The 19590-nt window shown below is 42.7% G+C and overlaps 2 protein-coding genes across 6 annotated transcripts in view; one reads left to right on the top strand and one right to left on the bottom strand.

Moving 5' to 3' along the window:
* Positions 1-19590, bottom strand: part of ophn1 (oligophrenin 1) — an 83503-nt gene that overhangs the window by 21124 nt on the left and 42789 nt on the right. For all 5 annotated transcript variants that reach the window (XR_013298149.1, XR_013298151.1, XR_013298150.1 and 2 more), the window contains exon 31: positions 1629-1742. The gene's annotated coding sequence lies outside the window, so the exon portion shown is untranslated. The remainder of the gene's footprint in view (positions 1-1628; positions 1743-19590) is intronic.
* msna (moesin a) lies at positions 2674-11844 on the top strand. The gene is made up of 13 exons (XM_077592760.1): positions 2674-3172; positions 7373-7456; positions 7927-8027; positions 8107-8376; positions 8457-8540; positions 8797-8943; positions 9007-9103; positions 9204-9367; positions 9453-9583; positions 9655-9815; positions 9907-9999; positions 10065-10295; positions 10385-11844. The coding sequence occupies exons 1-13, from the start codon at positions 3161-3163 to the stop codon at positions 10547-10549; spliced, it is 1740 nt and encodes a 579-aa protein (XP_077448886.1). The 5' UTR covers positions 2674-3160; the 3' UTR covers positions 10550-11844.

The following is a 19590-nucleotide window of genomic DNA, read 5'->3' as shown; positions in this document are numbered from 1 at the left end:
AATGTAACGCATTTCCTGGGTTGACTCGATTGTTGTAACCTGTGCATATTTTTCCCTCTATTTGTCCCTATTTTTGGAAAACCTTTGCTGTGTATCCATTTTTTTTCCAGTTAACCCGCGCCTGGAACGACCTACTAAATACTTAAAGGACACTTTTTTTTTGCTGAACACTACGAAATGATAACACTGTGTAAGTTTCGATCACTTGTGTATTGAAGTTTAAATGTTCTTTTCAGAGTTTTTTCTCGCAACTGGAAACCAGTGCAATGTTTGGCCTGATGTTAAATGACGAGAAAGACGCCTGCTATTTGTGTGCGATTCCATTGAGTTGGGAAAATATCCAATTCAAGACGTGTATTCGAATAACGTGACGGACATGGGGTTCATTTTTAAACGTTATGTGTTGAATAGCGTGTCGATGGTATTGAAAACCAAAGTTGTTTTTAAATGGCGATCAACGGTTAAGACGCGTTTTACGCAATTTGCGTACCCACGACACTCGATGCCAGCATACTCATCGATCGGATGGACGGACCGTGCAAAAACGTCAGGTTTAGAGTCTAACTGTACATATTTACAGTGTCAAACTCAGGTTCAAAGCCGCTCACTTTCCGAAATCACGTGCTTGAAAAAACAGTGCATTGTAAACGGTGATTTTTCTAACGTGCTGTCGGTGGACCGTAGCGTTTGCAGTGTAAAAAAAAAAGGGAAATATTGACGCAAGCTCTTTTTTTGTGTTGTGCTTTATCTGCGGTATTGTAATCCACGCTGACTGGAAAGCATTGCTTTTTTTTTGTAGACCAAACTAGACTATTTGAGTCTGTGGGCTCAAACAAAATGTAAGTCTCAATGACGTGTTTCTCACCACTAATAAAAGGTACATGATGTTCCGATGGTGCCGTCGTCTCTTTATCGCAAACGCTCAGATTGGGAGAATTTCTATTGCAGATTTATTTTTCTTTTAGCTCAAGATTTAACATACGCCCTTGTCATAGACCAAATTCTATTTACAGTAATTCGATATCAAGTAAAATCCTTATTCATTTGACTCAAAGTTTGAGTTTGCGCGCCCTCTGCTGGCAAACCTAGGTATTCGCTTATTTTAATAATACTGGAAATGGAGTAAGCCCGGCTTACCTTTATTTAACCTTACTCAGTAAGACAATATATTTTGTTCAAACGCCAGTAGTAATTAATAAAAGGTAAAACTCAGTAAATAAACGTTTTTGGCAGCCCTAGACGTCAATTAGAACCGCTGTATTGGTTCATTCCAAAATATTTGAGCCTGATTTTATGCAAAATCCGTGGCTAAACGATAACACTCCGGCAAAAAGCAATGTTTTTGATGTGATAATGAATTGTTAAGCAATAAGCCCAACGACAAAGACCTCATTTATTTTCTGGAGCTCGGAGGAAATGTCATGAATCGTGCATCTGTAGTATCCTCAAAGAGTTAAAAACATGGGACACTGTCTACTTTAATGAAGCATTTGGGGGCGTTGCACTTTAGTAAAACATCATCTGACTGTTTAACCTTTTTCCCGATTGCTGACTCGGAAGCATCCCGACTTGCCCTTTTCTGCGTGATCCACATAATATGAAAAACATGGAATAAAAAGGATTTTTACCTTCTTTCCTCGCTGGTTTAGATTCCTGGTGTGGCCTCCATTGGGGTGTTTTCAATCATTCCAGTAGCAATGCTATCATGACGAAATGATTTGCCTTTTTTTTCCAAACACCGCCTGTATAAAAGATATGTACACATTAAAATAATTTATTGTCATTTATAGGTTTGGTCTCCAATTTACAGCTGACTGTTTGAGCTCCAAGTTGGTCCAAACCTCAAATATACGGGTTATACATACCACAATGATCGTGTTTCAATGCACGTCCAATCCATTTGAACCGGATTGGACGTCCATTACTGTCAATAGCATGCAATGAGTTATATTTTATGTATAAAAAAACAATTTTAGAGGATTGTTTGGGGCCATAACCTGTGTGTGCTGTGATTTTTTTCCATTTTAATTTGATTTTGATTAACATTTCATTATAGATGTATTTACAAACATAAAAAGGGCTAAAAAAATATATCTACTTGGACGTCCATTACTGTCAATAGCATGCAATGAGTTATATTCTATGTTTAAAAAAAAATAGAGGATTGTTTGGGGCCATAACCCGTGTGTGCTGTGATTTTTTTCCATTTTAATTTAATTTTGATTAACATTTCATTATAGATTTATTTACAAACATAAAAAGGGCTACAAAATAAAATCTACTTGACCTATAAAGGACTAAAGGTCTTAAGTGTCACCTTTTGAATTGCTGTCCACTCACCACTATTCCTGAAAGTGTTAAATATTCATGAGTATTCGTATATATTTTGAAAAAAAAAATCACCATTGATTCTTTACGAAAAAAGGGGCCATTAATAATGATTTTTTTCACAAGCTTCAACTAATTCACGTTTTAGCATGACAAAAACATGCGACAGTGTTCACTCTTTTGACCAATTATTCATTCATTTTCCGAACAGCTTACCCTGTCTCGTTTTATTTTGATTTGTTTATTTTCTTTTTCTTTTTCTTTGTAGCGAGGAACCCAATGGAAATGAGACCCAATGGACAGGAGTGGATTTGAATCCAAGCTAAGGGGAGGAAAGGGATTCGGGCGGCCATGATGATGCAGAAGCAGCAGGCGGAGTCCAAATAAAAGCAAGCCCAGCCAAGCCAAGCTAAAAGCAAGCCAAGGCAACCAGGGCAGGCTTCTTTTTCCTCCCTCTTCTCTTCTTTTCTCCTCCTTTCTGACTGACTGCTGCCCTGTCATCGGCCTGGGTGTGGTTAGCGAGTCCGGGTACCGTTAGCAGGAAATCACACTTTCGAGTCCATTTCTTTTTCTTTCGGGGCGGCATTTCATTTCACAATCCTTTCGATAGTTTCAAGTATTTTTGGCGTGCTTTCAGTTGAGCTAACAAGTAAGAGATTGGATTGGGTTGGGGTTTTTTTTTGGACAGGAAGGCGTTTGACTGGCGCCGTTGTTCGGATGGGAAAAAGTTTTCTGCTGCCTTCGACAACTGCTCGTCTGTTCTATTAGTTTTGCTCGTTTTTGTTTTTTCACCCACTTTCGAATCCGAAAAGGACCACCAACAAAAGCCAAGATGCCCAAAACGGTAAGCGTGAAAACCTTGATTTTTTTCTTACCAAGTAAACGTCTCGTTGTTTTCCGTGTTTAAGAGATCCCCACGTTGGCTTTATTTTCAACACTTTTGCTATTTTGTAGCGGGTGTATTGATTACATCAGCTGTTTAAAAATGGGTTTGACTTCTTTTTTTTTTTAATTCAGGCGACGACACAATACTTTCCGTTAGGCGAGTGCGCATGCGCAGAGCGCTCCCGCCCCTGGTCCATTTCAAATGAGCGCCTTAAATCACATCCTTCGTTGAGGCCCTTAGCCTACTTTGGAACAAAAATGTGGTTCCCACGCATCCCAGCGAATGGGTATCCCGTGCCTGGGTGGGTTTGTCCGGGGAAGGTGCCCTACAGCGCCCCCCTCTATACCGGTAGCCATGGAGCTGGCGTTTCCGGAGGCCTCTCCATCCTGCCGGGGTTAGCTAGCAAGGAGAAGCCGAGATTGGAGCTGTCAAGTCGGCTCACCTGGCAGTCTTCTGCACTCGGCTCTATCATCCATTAAAACGAACATTGAATATATAACATTTTTTAATGACTTCAAATGAAGTTTAGCATTGGAATTTTGAACAATGAACAGATTTGGGAACAATGAAGAGAACCCCTCCTGTCATTGTTAGGGATGTGTGGGGGTGCACATACTCTTTGTTTCATGAAAACTGCTTCAATCACGTTTTTAAGCTTTTCCTCCTATTTTCCCTTTGACAAATTTGAGCTAATGTATTGGGATTTGGTATTGTACAAATCAGAGCTGTTCCACGTACACAATGAGACAATAAAAGTATTGTGGCACATGACTCGTGATGACAGTGTACATTTTTTGTGTATCACTGGTTAGAAATGTAGGAACTGTCCTAAATTGAGCCATTTTTTTCCTTAGCAGAAATATAAGTTAATTATTTTGTCTTTGTTTTTTCTTTAAAAAGATCCCTACCTTAGTTTTGGCATAATTAACTAATTGGCTGCCAGTGAAAATGACAGCTGTCTAATTAGATTTGAAGTGGGACAGCTGGCAGAGAGAGATCGCGGAAATCATCTTATAATAACTACCACAAAACATACTTTTGAATAATACCACAATACAATGTTAAATTCAAATGTATATGGCACTAACAACAACATTAGACTATCATATAATAGGTAGAATAAAAACAACAAAGTTGCAATATCGTATAAAAGTTACAAAAAGATAACCACTTGTTTTATAGCAATTTAGTTTGTTTGATTTCATCTCCATTTAAAAATGACAACATAAATAAACGGCACTAAAGCTGAATAAGATTCTACAAGCCCGTACTGCGAGTCTTTGATAGCTAGGCTTTTTTGAATGGCGTTTTAGCGTGTCGCTAACGGCAACCATCTGCAGCGTTCATCTTGGCTACGGTTAACCTGTTACTTTCGAATTAGAAAAGTGAAAAGGGACCGATATCTCATCACGAGGAAGCACGTGGTTGGCCAGAAATGACGGCGGCGACAAGTGAACAACGATGCCTTCGTTGGCTGTTAAAATGAAAGCTTTATGGCGGGCCAATCTGAGTTCAGAAGGAAGTAAGCTAATCTGACTCGGCAAAAAAAGTTCACCCATTGCCAAGGGAAAGTTGAAGTCGCAGTGAGACTTGGACCCGTTTTAACGGCGACGAGCCGCGAATAATCTAAGAGTAAAACTCGTCTGCCGTCTGCCATGCTGGCAAGTGCTTGACTTTCTCAAGGAAGTCGCGGGGGTGACTCAAATGTTCTGCTCTTACATCAGTTCCTTTCTGGTAATTTCCCCGACCCGCAGCCTTATAAGGACTTTCACATCACAGTCTAGCCCCTCTCCTTGGACCGGAGCGCTCTATCAGCCTTAAAGTGTCCTTTTTATCTCCACATTGTTGAGATTTCGAATGAAGCAGCGCTACGTCCGTCCGTCCGTATAAGTCGGACCTTAAGTGTAAAATCATTCGGCACGTGAGCAAAAATATTCAAGATGGCGGAAGCATTCTCTAATACGGAGCACGGTCATAACTTACTGTTTCAGACAGGAGGTGATTTTCTTGCTGGCGGGACAAACATTGTGTGGCTATGGTGACTTAGTCAATGGAAAGACGTGGAGGTATGCTCGCAAAGGATTTAAGGAGGCCGTAGTGCGCATAGCGGAGCAGATTAGCCGTTTGTGGACTTGGTGTTGGGGTGGTGGGGGAAAATAAAGCGTATGGTTTTTTTTTCTTCTATACAAATAGTTGAATAATTTGACCGCGGATCTGGTGTGAGCATTACACTTGGGAAAGTAAGTCATTTTCTAATGATGGTTTTTGTTTTTGGCTGCTATTTCGGAGGTCCGTTTTTCTAGTGTTCGGCGTCAATCCAATCGTTGGAAAAATGGCCACGTTTGAGGTTTTGCCAAAAGTTTCTACGGCGAGTTCTGCCCCGAATCCATTGACAGACACTCGTATTAGCGAGCTATTGTCGGAAAGTTAGCCTGATTGGGGTTAATTGGGATTTGGTTGTGGCGTAAAAAGAGGGATATTTAAGGAACAACGGTCATGGGAAAGACCCCTCCTGGCTTTGTAACCAAAGCTCGTCCTCCCTCTTCCCGTCTGCCGGCTTGCACTCTTCAACCGGAGGATTTCTTTGAACGCCGCGCGACGCTCGGCTGCGTCTAGCCCTCAGCTGTAAACACATCTGGACGGCAGACGCATCCACGGGGCGTTTGAACGCACGTGGGAGGTGGAACACGAGCCCGTGTATTCTTACAGACCGCTTTGTGGTCATGTAGACCACAAAGTGACTGACTTTGTGTAGATACGGTAAATCAAGCAGGGATCATTTTGAGTAGTAGGAGGCATTAGCATCACCTCACTCTTTCCAAGTCATGAAATGGATCCTAAAAAGGTGCATTAACGGCGATAGACGTCCATTATCGCAGCCAGTATAGTTAACAATAGCATTTTCCTAGCGTGATGCGGCGATAATGTTGCCCGTGGCCACGAAAAGCAGCGGTGTAGACGCTGGGGAAAATGACGAGGACGGATGAACGCACGGAAACATGGCACGGGCGCGTGGGCGGGCGCAGAGGGTGCTTGCCGCTTAGCGTACGTGCGCTAAGAATAGCGTGGGAGACACACCCTAACGCAAGCAGAGAATGGACTAGCGCCGTGTTTCCTTTTTCATGCTTCTGGCTCAGGAAACCAAGCGAGGGAAAGTCCAGCCGGGTTATCGCGCACCCAAAGTCTTTTAAATAAGGCGGTTCTCCGTCTATTGCCTCAGAAAGACTGAACCTCGACCTATAACTACTGTCCATGACAGGAAGTGACCGAGGGACGTGTGTCATGAGCCAAAAATGGGGGTTGCGCTGACACAAATGGGAAAGAACGCAATTCTCGTCAGGCCCCCGCTAGCGAGAAATAATGCGCGCCATTGTTATGGTGGGCCTCTGCCCGCGCAGTTATTTCCCAACGGGCATGCGTGATGCCTTTTTCCATCATCTCCGAGCAGGCGCTGGAAGGAGAAACAAGAAAAGTTTGCTGATTGCTCTATTTGGCTGACCTCTGCGACCGGGACGAATGGCGGAGACGCGCGTTATGAGGGCCGGGACAATCCGGATAGCTACAAAGTATAACATGACATTGGGCATTTTGATAGAGTGACACAGCCGTACGTTTTTTTCCACATCACTGATTTTATGACTCAGTTGAAGTGCTTTTGCAATGGCTTGAAACATTCCTGTCTCAATATTTGATATGAGCTCAGTGCATTCTTGAGCCGAACAGGACGTTCCTACGTGGTGAGAAAGTAGCTGGAAATATGCGGAGCGTATCGCCGTGCACTTGGCGGAGCTGCCAACTGACTAGCCGACTGACTGGACACGCCGCAGGAAGTAGGCCGCTCGCTCTCCTGGGGGCCAAGCGGCGAACTTCACCACCAGAGGATGTGGTTACTTCCTGTAGATAAGTTCCAGACGGGCATACAGAATTTTGCGATTGTACGGTCAGGTGCTTTGTCAGATTCCTCGCAATGCTACGATATCCAATAATAGGTGTACACTATGAAGGGTTCTGTTTGGCTACCATGGGATTGGACGGGGCGTTCAACCCCGTCACGGCACTGAAACGTCACGTGGGCAGGATTGATGTACAGGATTGTCTGTAATTGTCCCTCCTGTCTGTGTTATTTATTCTCATTTTGCATTGTTCACTGGTTTTTAGATCAGTGTGAGAGTCACCACAATGGATGCGGAACTGGAGTTTGCCATTCAGCCCACAACAACAGGAAAGCAACTCTTTGACCAGGTAGAACAAATAATGGAATGTTCATTCATTTCTACTGATATCACGCTATTATAACAGGATATTAAAGGGGTTGGGGGGGTCCTGCTGTTTAATCACTGACATTTTTGCAACTAACTGTTGTTCTATTAGTCTAGGCTTTACGTTTTAGTTTGTGTGCAATAAGTGCAGACCCATTTTTTAACTAAGAGAATGTTTATATCTAGATTTATTAGTAACAGGCTAAAAAAAAGGACCATTTTACTTCTACTTTACTTTACCGCTAATTGTGGGAGGCCTAATTAAGAGGTTGACTGCATCTTTTTTGGACTAATCCCTTATTTTTGCCCCCAAATAGACATTGTGTACTATGTATGAATTCTGGTCAATGATCTCCAACCTACTTCAATGGATTGTACTGCTCAAGACACCATTAAAAAAATAAATTATACATACACACGGATTGTAAACGTAGCTGCCGCCTCTACTTTCAGGTGGTTAAAACCATCGGGCTGCGGGAGGTCTGGTACTTTGGTCTCCAGTACCAGGATACCAAGGGTTTATCCACGTGGCTCAAGCTGAATAAGAAGGTGACCTTTGCTTCACGTCCCTCGCCACAGTCGCCACACCGACATTTGGTGAAAACGCTGTTGTGCTTTGCGCTTTTAGGTGACAGCCCAAGACGTGAGGAAAGAAAGCCCGCTGCTGTTTAAGTTCCGTGCCAAGTTCTTCCCTGAGGACGTGTCAGAAGAGTTGATCCAGGATGCCACCCAGCGGCTCTTTTTCCTGCAGGTGAAGGAGGGAATCCTTAACGACGACATCTACTGCCCTCCCGAGACCGCCGTCCTCTTGGCGTCCTACGCCGTGCAAGCCAAGTACGCCGACTACAACAAGGAGGTCCACACGCCGGGCTACCTTTCCAACGAACACCTGCTCCCCCAGAGGTAGTCCAGTCGTTCCTTCCTTCCTTTCGCCGGCCTCTCGGTTCCTTGGCGTGACCTCCGACCCGCCCGTGTCGGCGCAGGGTTCTGGACCAGCACAAACTCAGCAAGGACCAGTGGGAGGAGAGAATTCAAGTGTGGCACGAAGAACACAAGGGAATGATGAGGTAATGGCCTTCCGCCCAGATAAGGAGTGACCGCTACCAACATTATTAGTACCAAAGTTTATCTTTGGACTTTTCCGTGATAACGCCGTCCACGGCCCAGAGGTCACCGTGCGCTTTTCGCGCTCGGCGTTTCCTCTGGGTTGCCGTAACCTAGCCTGGCTTTTTGAAGCGATTTGTCGTAGCAAAACTGGCTTTCCGCCCTTTGAACCGTTCCGCGGCTTCGAGGACGGAAGGCCTAAAATGAGTGTGTCCACAGAGAGGAATCCATGATGGAGTATCTGAAGATCGCCCAAGACCTGGAGATGTACGGCGTCAACTACTTCAGCATCAAGAATAAGAAAGGAACCGAGTTGTGGCTGGGAGTGGACGCTTTGGGACTGAACATCTACGAACAGAACGACAAGTAAGCGGATGCGCCCGTCTGCCGTCGTGTGGCGCCGTTTGTAATTCTCTTTGGATTTGGCAGGATGACGCCCAAGATTGGATTTCCATGGAGCGAAATCAGGAATATCTCCTTCAATGACAAGAAATTTGTCATCAAACCCATCGACAAGAAAGCTCCGGTACGTTGAAAGGCTGTGACACTTTAACCGTTGGCGTCCATTTGCGTTTTGACGGGAAGCAATTACTTATACGTTGTTTTGTTTTGGGCGGTTTTTTTAGGACTTTGTATTTTACGCGCCAAGGCTGCGCATCAACAAACGCATCCTCTCGCTATGCATGGGAAACCACGAGCTGTACATGCGGCGACGCAAACCCGACACCATCGAAGTGCAGCAGATGAAGGCTCAGGCTCGAGAAGAGAAGAATCTCAAAAAGATGGAACGGTAACGCTAGCTGGCGCCGCTTTAGCAAAATCAACACGGCGGGGGGGTCCGTCTACTAAACGTCGTCCCTCCCTGGCGGCCTCAGAGCTCTGCTGGATAACGAAAAGAGGAAAAGGGAAGCCGCCGAGAAGGAGAAGGAGAAGATCGAGAAGGAAAAGGAAGACTTGATGGAGCGACTAAGGCAGATTGAGGACCAGACCAAAAAGGCCCAGCAAGGTGAAACTGGCCCGTCCGCACGTTAGCTCGCCACGTAGCCGTCACGCTAACGATACGGCGGTGGGGTGCAGAGCTGGAGGAGCAAACGCTGAGAGCTATGGAGTTGGAGCTGGAGAGGAAGCGAGCGCAGGAAGAGGCAGAGCGCCTGGAGGCCGATCTTAAAGGGGCAGAAGATTCCAAGATGGCGCTCTTGCAACAGTCGGAGAACCAGATGAAGAACCAAGAGCATCTGGTCAGTGGTCGCAGCGGGCCGGGTGTCTTTTCAGCGGTCGCCGTTAGACTTGAGGGACTTGACTAACGCAGTGTTTTTTCTTCTTCTTCAGGCTACGGAATTGGCCGAGTTGACCTCCAAGATTTCCCTGCTGGAGGATTCCAAGAAGAAGAAGGAAGACGAGGCAACGCTGTGGCAAGAAAAGGTGGGTTTCTCCTCCCGTCAACGACAATAAAAAGTCCCGCACCCTCATCACGTCTTCTACCTCAGGCCACGTTGGTGCAGGAAGACCTGGAGAAGACCAAAGAAGAGCTCCGGAACAAAGTGATGGCGGCCCACGTTCAAGAGCCCCTCAACACCGAGAACGAGCACGACGAGAACGACGAAAGCAGCGCGGAGGCCAGCGCCGAGTTCACGTCCGCCGCCGCGTACAAGGACCGCAGCGAGGAGGAGCGCATGACCGAGGCCGAGAAGAACGAGCGTCTGCAGAAACATCTACTCGTGAGTCTCCGCTTTGTTTTCAAAGAGGTATCCTACACGGGGTCTTCCTTCCTTCTAACGGCCGGTCGCTTTGCCCCCTTCCTTCGCAGGCCCTGAGCTCCGAATTGGCCAACGCCCGGGACGAGACCAAGAAGACGGTCAACGACATGATCCACGCGGAAAACATGCGGGCGGGCCGAGACAAGTACAAGACCCTCCGACAAATCCGCTCGGGCAACACCAAGCAGCGCATCGACGAGTTTGAATGTATGTGAGGTGGCTCTCTCGCTCGCTCTCTCACACTCTTTCTTCTCTCTCTTCCCAAATAATACATCTACTCCAAATCACCACTGGGCTATCGTAGCCACGTAGCACGACGTACAAATACGGACAGTCAAATAGCATGCGCTAGCATTTCTATTCCTAACTGAATTGAACGGGTCGATAAGGGACACGACACGGTATACTGTATTTCTTTGGCAAGTAGAATATCATTGACGGATGCCGCTAAATAAACCACCTAAAGTTCATTTCCTCTCCTATTTTCTGTCACTTCCTGCCATTGACACTTCTAAAATAAAACACCCGAAAGCCGCTTCAAGGCAACTGACGTCGGAATAATAGAAAAATAGATTAAAATAGATCAATACCGGCCAATGAGTTAATTATGCTGCGGAGGGGGGAGGGAGGGGTGTGGCCTTTAAGTGCTCGTATTTAATGTAGTACATCAGAATTTTGTTTTTGAGTTATGACTTAATATGATTTTGATCAAATAGTTCTGGCATTGGGATGGCTTTTTTTTTTGTCGAACATCTTACTACAGTATGTCTTCCATAAAATGGTATATTGCCATTTAATAACAAATTTACAACAACAAAAAGAATAATTTCCTTTTAACATGCACTGGAATATCAAAGTATTCAATATTAACCAAAATCACGACTAGTATCTCCAGTTTAATATGCTGTATGTATTTAATGGATGAAGTTTTGTATTTTTGTGATTTGATTCTGATGTGAGCAGATCACGTTTGGAAAGAAAACATCAGCCCAGATATTTTTGTATGATACAACTTAAGCTTTCACAATACAGTATTAGTTGTATAAAGTTATGAAGTGGCTCGGGGCTCGTAGTTAGCGCAACAAAACAAGCAACACCCACAAAAAAAAAAAAACAATTCCGGGTTATGAAAGCAACATTTTTCAATGACGTTGCATTGAAATCAGCGTTGTTATTTTCGGACGTAAAAGCACACGTGGGGGTTTTGCTTGTTTCGCTCATAGAATGTAGTTTTTCGAGATATTTTGCAAGTTCACAATAAGTGGTGTCCAATTAGATGTTTATTCTTGATTCCATTTTTATGTGTGAAAAGAAATTTTTGCCTTGAATTCCATTTGCAATGCAACATTTAGCATTTAGCGCCTGTTCTATTTTGGGACAAATTGATTCCTGTAAGTTTAGCCCAATGTTTATTTTTCACGTCTGACGGACGGTGGGTGCCTTGCCACGTTTTTTTTTTTTTTTTGCTTCTTCATATCTTCCTTTCGCCAATGAATAAAAGCCAGAAAAAGTTTTTTTTCTTACTGTCAATACTTTTATCAAAATAAAAATTAAAGCGGTATTAGCTTGTAGTTTTGGGAGCAGCCACGTGATGGTGTCTTTGTCTTATATGCAATACTACAGGTGGCTTTTTATTTTACATGTACTTGTTGCATGCATTAGAATAAATAAGTAAAGAAATACTAAATAAATAACAAACTCTATTAAGAGATGAAAATTGCGAGGTTAAAATTGAAATATGAATTCATAGATTGTACTATAACAAGATTCAAGTAAATCATTAGCATTCCTTAAATGCAATTTTACGATGTAATAGAAATTATGCCTTTTTTTAGGTGGATAATTTCCTTTATCAAATAAGGACATATTAGTCATGTTTAAAACAAGGTTTCCTTTTATAGATGTTAATAGAATATTATGCTTTTGATGTCAATAAGCTTAAAAAAAAAAATCTAACCAAAAGCCCTGAAACAAGTCATAAAGGTAAGGCGAAATAACAGAAAACATTGTATAATATTAATGAATTAAATTCAAGTTGTGATGTCCATCAAACTAATTGTTATTCCGACTGTACGGGTAAGAGAACATTGCCAAGGTTTTTTGCTACCTTTCCTACTTTTTAAAAAACAAATCCCTCTTTTTACGCCACGTGAAAATAATAGCGCAAGTGAGTGACGGGTTAGCAAATAACAAACTCAATGTCAGCAAGCCGCTAGGAATAATAAATAAATCGACATTTATGCCACAAGCCTCCAGTCTTCTCCACATTGAATAATAATACTCCGTCTAAAAATGCGAGCGCAACTTCCTCAACTTGATGAAAGTTAACGCCACTCTTTCTCAAGAGCGCAATAGGAAGTGGGAGGCGTCTTTTCGCAGCCCCAACTTCCCCAAAATGGCTTGGCCGTTTCAGCGGCGTGCGACTTTGGCGCCTTATCGAGGCAAGGCACATTTATCATCGTACATTGTAATGATCCAAGAGAGAAATCTCAATACAGTGGTACCTCGTCATACGACCGCTCGTCATACAAAATTCTCGTCTTACGAGTGAAATTTCGATCGAATAATTCGCCCGTCATGCGATCAAAATTTCGTGATGCGACCAAGCCAGGCCAGGAAATTTTGACCGCATCACGGGCGAATTATTCGATCAAAATTTCCCCCGTAAGACGAGCATTTTGTATGACGAGCGGTCATATGACGAGGTACCACTGTATCTAATTCCTGTTAATAAAACTTTGATGAGAACGACTTTATAATGTAAATATAGGTGGAAGCACAAGTGTGTCAAAAAAGGTTGGGAGACACTGTTCTAAAGTAAGAGATGGAATCGTCACCTTTGAAAGAAGCAAAAGCCAACAGAGGAGAGACAGAGAGAAAGGCTAAGTGAGATAGATCCTGGACTCGAACAACGTTTCACAACCGTGACATGTTGACACTTTAAGTTTCCCCACACTTCCTGCGAGCTTATCTTCCTCGTTTCGACTTCCCCTTTGCCGCGGGCCGTCGCCGAAGACGAGAGCGAAGAGCGGGTCGTCGGCTTCCCCGGGGCACGGGTCACCCTCGCGACCCCGCCGCTTTTGCACCACTTTTCTCCAATGGCACGATCCGGCCCCCCACTTTGTGTATTTGATAGGCTGAGTCGGACACTTGAATTCAGTGAGTGTCAGTTTGTCAAATACCCAAAGTGAGGCGTCACTTCTCGACCAGACGACGACGACGACGGAGTCTTATCAGCTGAGTTCTTTAAAAAAAAATGAAGCAAGATGCAAATATCTAGTCTGTAAGTATATTGTTTCTTCATACGCAAGATTTAGTGACTGAAAGTCCAAAAAACGTAGTATATATCATGTTTTGCCATTAAAGCAGTGAACGTTTTTGGTATTTACTGGAAACTTGCAATTGTATGGTGTTTAAGAGCAAATAAAGGAGGAAAATGACAAATTTGCTTTCTGCTGAAGTAAAAAAACTGAACAAAAGTGTCTTTTGTGTGCTTCCTGTTCCTGCTGGATACTGCGATACTACTTTAAAAAAATTCTCATCTCATGTATTTTGTAGACTTTATAGACTAGAAAAGTGCCCTTATAAATGATAAAACAAGGAATAATCTATTCGTTTTACAGCGAAGGGCGGACGAAAAGGGCTTATCATTTCAATTAAATGTGAAATTTGAAAAGCAGAAGCGCCAAGGCGATCTTAAAATGGTGCTGAAATTATGGAATGGAATTAAAGTGAAGACAAATGTCCAAGTTTAAAGTTAAAACTAAAAAAAGATGTGAAAAATGTATTTTTAGGGGGTACAGAGAAGAAGAGTTACATCAAAAATATTGAAAATACTTCACTCTTGCAAGTATACAACAATTGTAGAGTACTATTTCAAATGATGTCATCGGTTATGCGACATTGGTCAGATAGTGTTGACACCGTTCTGAAATGTGTATTTTCGATTTATTTATATTGCATTGATGGACTTTCAAAGAGTTTTGGCCAGGAAAAAAAATGGCTTTTTTTTTTTTTTTTCTTCTAGCAGTCCTGCAATATTTCTGCCACAATTAGCATTGCTGCTATGCAACACTTTGTCCACCAAGTGGTAATGTCGCTCCGTCTCATTGGCAATATTTTATAGCCATTTCCTCAGCGCACATCATCAGATAAAATCCACCAAAAGTACAAATAGTACTGATCTATCATATTCACTTCCTTCCTGCCCCCCGTCAATTGAACGAACATACCATAAGCCCCCCAAAAAATACAAGAAAGCCTGGCCACTACTCAAAATGCCTCATTATTATTTTATAATCACAAGACAAAATAGAATTGAAATGAAAAATAATTCCCCCGTGCGGATGATACATTCACGCATACAGAGAAGTACTACAAAGCTTCTTTTTTTTAAAAAAAAACTATTGCGTTTCTGTATTTCAAGATAGAGTCATCCACCTAATTTCAACAAATTGGTCAAATGTCAATACTGGCACAAATATAGCGCTTATTTTTCTCATTTCTAATCCTGCAACTATTCGAGCAATATTCAGTTACACAATAGCACTTAACACCGCGTTTGCCCTCTGTCGAATACGCGTGGAAACTCATTATGATTTCACAAATCACCATGACAAACAAGTCTCTAATTAAAATGGATGCGTCCGAAAAAAGTAGCCAGAGTTAAAAAAACAAAACAAAAAACAAAGGTTCTCGGTGTGTCATTTCAATCACAAATGTGCCGAGCTGACAGGAAAAAACTGCAGAAGGTGATGGACGCAGGCCAAAAGATCATCAACTGCCCCCTACCTACCCTGTATAGCAGGGGTGGGGAACCTTTTTGACGAAGAGAGCCACAAACAGTGCATATTTTCCAATGCTATTTCTTGTGAGCCATACTACGAATTTAAAAGTCAAAATACATACATTTAAACGAGTGCCTTTTCAATTTTTTTAGTAATTTCACCACTTTTAAAGTGGAAAAAACTGAATATTTTTTTAAAGATTCTTATACTGTTGCTAATCAATGAGAGGATGCATTCCAGAAGAGTCTACTGCAAGAAAAGTGAAGATTAAAGCAAAAAAAGAAGAAGATTAAAGCAGTTCTAAATGTAATACCTCAGTTCTGTCAACAGCGATTTCCATATTTTAGCTCACAGGTTGGCAAAGGGCCAGATGCACCCATCAAAAGAGCCACATGTGGCTCCCGAGCCATAGGTTCCCTACCCCTGCTGTATAGCATCTACAAATCCTTAGAAAATGCCTTAGAAAGGGCAGGGATCCTCATAAAAGACAATACACATCCCGGCTTGAACCATTTCAACCTGCTGGCCACTGGAAGGTGCTACAGAGCCATAACAGCCAAGACAAACAGACTCAAGGACAGTTTCTTCCCAAGACTGGTCACCATACTCAACTGGAGTTCTGCACCTAATCAAGACATACTTATTTATTATGTTGACCACTTATTTATCTATGACTATTTATTGATGATTTATTTATCATTACTATATATTGATGATCGATGTTTGTTTGCATGTACTTGGACTATTTATTTATTTCTTATTTATATTTATTTGTCCGTTTGTTGTTGTTATTTGTGCACCACGTGGTGAAAGCTTTCAATCTCATTATACTTGTATAATGGCTATAAACGAATTAAATTCAATGTTTTAGTCAGTGAAGTTGGGCTAAATTCATCCATATTGCGGAGATGAATGATAGCGGTAACTTTTATGACTTTTATGACGTCTTCCGGAAACTTTTATGTTAGCTATAAAAGCAGCCAAGCTAATCCAGTCTAAATAGCTCTCTTCACGTTAAGACTCATAACCCAACACAATTAAAACAACAAGTTTCTAATAATCATCACTACCAATCGCTCCGGTATTGAGTCGTAAATTGATCACCCAGTAGGGCCGTCATATCTCTCGTTAGTTTAAAAAAAATAAAAAACGTCTTCCGCTTTTCGCCTCAGACCGTTTTAACCTCGTTGCCCCGGTTGGCTGGCGAGGAGATGTTCTACAACGGCCGCTGTAAAAATCCAAGTTTCTGGATCTGGAAGTGATCTACGAGAGCAGTTCCTGGATATTTCTGCCATATTTTTCCGCTAAGTCGTGAATCTGGTATTGCGGGTGTCGAGAGTAAATAGGAGGATTTATTCCTGCGTGCGTGCCGATTCCCTGTCCAAAATGTAAAAAAGCAAAAAAACAACCGAGGCCAACAAGAGAATTCCAATTGCAAGGGATTTTCAAGGTGAAATTTGGGTAGGCCTCCAACCATCTAGTTCAAACGACAACCCCATGTCCATTTTTTAGCGTTCCGCGGCAAATGACCAGAGGATGGTTGAATTTAGTCTGCACAAGAAGCTTTAATATAGCCTACATTCATTTGCACTTCTCAACTTTACCGCTAGATGGAGCTAGTCACATTGTCAAGGGGTTAAAAGTTGACGGTCATGTCGATCCAAATGCTAACCAATGAGTTAAAAAAATACAGCAATCCCTCGATTATCGCGACTTCACTTATCACAAATTCGCTACTTAGCGATTTTTTTTCTGCTATTTATTTTATTTTTTTACTGCAGTGCTGAGTCCTAGTAGCAAGAGTGGCTTCCCCTTACAAGTTTCGGAATGGATTTTCACATTTTTATGAACTTAAAAAATAAATAAATTAAAGTTCATAAAACGACTCTACTTTGAAACTGGCCTCCGGTGGAAAGCTCCGGGACTGCGTACCGAACAGCAGGCTTTCCTCGAGACAAAAATTGCGTCGCTCGTGAACACAGACATTTCTAGATAACAATGATTTTAATAAAGTCATCAGATCAGCTAATTACTACTTTGCAGGAATCTGGCTGACAAGAAAAGCACGGCGTACGCCACGAGGGGGAGAAACGCCGGCCCGGGGGATACGTAAATCACCGCGGTATTGTCCGTCTTCCTCGGGTCGGGCCGCCTATCGACTCCGTCTGGAAAAAGCGCCGGCGCCGACGTCACCGCGCTTTTGGCTCTTATTTGGGTTGCAGTGCGTCAAATTCAAAAGATTGGCCTTCTAAGTGCGCGTGGCGGGGACGACAAGGGCTCGACTGCTTCTTTTTGCCGCTCCAAGGAGCGCCGTGACCCCATTTATCGCTCATGTTGCAATCTCAATGTCACTCCGACTCGCGCTTTGAGGAGCCGGGCCGGGCCGGGCCGGCATACTTTTGGAAGAAACACGTTGTTAATTGAGGCGGAAGCGCGCTACTAAAAAAAAAGCCAAAAGAAACGCTGTAATTACTCGGCGAGCCCGCGGACCGGCTCGGGAGTTTCGTTACGCCTCGGGTCGTTGCTCACGCGCCGCTATTTAATGGAGGAGGAAATTTTGGCGGGCGGGGAGGGCTGAGGAGGTTCGGGGCTACGCTATGACTTGCGGGTCTCCGAAGCGCGGACAACAAAGAGGGAGGTCGCTATGGTAACTGGAATTCGACAATGGCTTCAAGGACAACAACAAAAAAAGGCAGAGTAATAGTAGTAATGACCCTCCCAAAAATCTCCATCGACAGTGATACAAGTCCAATCTATTTGAAGCGGGTGGGCTCACAATATTTTACATTTCTCTCCTGTTTTTTTTTGGGGGGGGGGATCAAAACACAAGTTGCGTAAGCTAGGATCAAGTGCTGGCAAATGAGCAGAGACAAAGCCAAATCAACAAATGAATATTGCAAATACGCTTCAGGAGGGAAAGAAACATTGGACAAATAATGCAACAAGGGCGGGAAAATTTGGAGGCGCTGGATAAAATTATCGGGGAAATGATTTAAGGCATCGGATGCTGCTGCTTCTTTTTCATTAAAATGAAAGTAGAATACTAGAAGATTCAATCTCAGGCTCAATGGCCCACTTGTAGAGTTTTGGTCACTTTTGATTCATTTGCTGCATTTTGGGGGTCATGTCACGACAAAAACAATAAAGAACATTTTTTTGCAAGGTGATTGATTTCCTGCTTGGAGTCCCAAGAGACCAATCAAAATGCCCAATTTTGCAACCCGTATCCATCCGATAACCACTTTGGGTTAAGCAGGAGTCTTTTTTGCCAAGTTTTAATGACAGACGACGTGGGCTTGCCGAGTGGAAAATGTCAATAGAGGAGAAAATATCATTCGGTGACATTTCAAGTGTGATCGCAGTTGGTAAAAGAGGGAGATGTTTGGAAATCATAAAAAAAGAGAGCATGTTGGGAAGGGGAAAGAAACGATTTACACGTGTGATCAATCTCTTATGAATCAATTTGGAATAACACAGGTGGCCTCTAAAGTAGGTGATTTCTTTTCTTTTTTCAACTGCTTTGACAAAAATTTGGTGGAGACAAAACATCACCTGCAAACAAATTTTGACTACGACGGCATCGTGTTGATTGAAGATAAGCAAGATGTATTGTCTGCTTGTTTTTTTTTTACAGAACAGTTTCAGAGCAAAACTAAACAATGATTGTGTTTCGATGGCGCTAGTATATTTATTACAGATATTTGCAGTTCTTTCATATCGATATTTCATTTTTTTCTTTTAAAAGAAATTATTTTTATTTAACAAAATAAAAGAACATGAACTGATTGCCTTTTTGGTTACTTTTCAATATATATATTTTTAAAGATTAAGAGTATATGTCGTGTTTTAAGTGCTTTATAAATATACCGAATTGAAAATATTTTTTCAAATTTAATCATCTTTGTTTGTGGTTGGACAATAGTAAAAGTAAACAAGAGAATCTTTCAAATAAGGATTTTCAGCCATTTTGGGGGTCTCCAATTTGTCCAAATTGTACTTTTGCTCACCAATCAAACGCTTACAAGGTTTCCGAGCCGGTTTGATGTCATTCTGGTTTTTTTTTTCCCCCTCGGCGTCCTCTTGAAGGACTTCATTATTTTTTGCACGCGGAAAGCGCGGCGCTACGAAGGCCGTGAACGACTGCCAGACTCAAACGTCGCAGATAAGAAGACAGGCTGCAACACGTAACACCTGCGTTTTGCTCTTTTTTTGAAAGCGCCTCCCTCCACTTGGCGTAGCCTTACTACCATCCCGCATCGCAGTTACTTCAAATCAACGGTGTCATACCGGCGGCTCGGGAGCCACGACCGGCCCGCTCCGTCATTTTGTCCGGTCTCAAACGTCCTCCGCTAAACCGCTAAAATTCCTGAAAATGGGAAAACGATATTGAGTTTGCCACCCAAATGATTCAAATGAAGCAAACCACCATTTTACGGCGGAATTGTTACCCGAATTCACAGTCGATGTCG

Source organism: Stigmatopora argus, chromosome 22 (genome assembly GCF_051989625.1).
Source record: "Stigmatopora argus isolate UIUO_Sarg chromosome 22, RoL_Sarg_1.0, whole genome shotgun sequence".
NCBI classification, from domain to species: Eukaryota; Metazoa; Chordata; class Actinopteri; order Syngnathiformes; family Syngnathidae; genus Stigmatopora; species Stigmatopora argus.
Note: the sequence above shows the minus strand (reverse complement) of the source record. Positions and strands in the feature narration are given on the sequence as shown.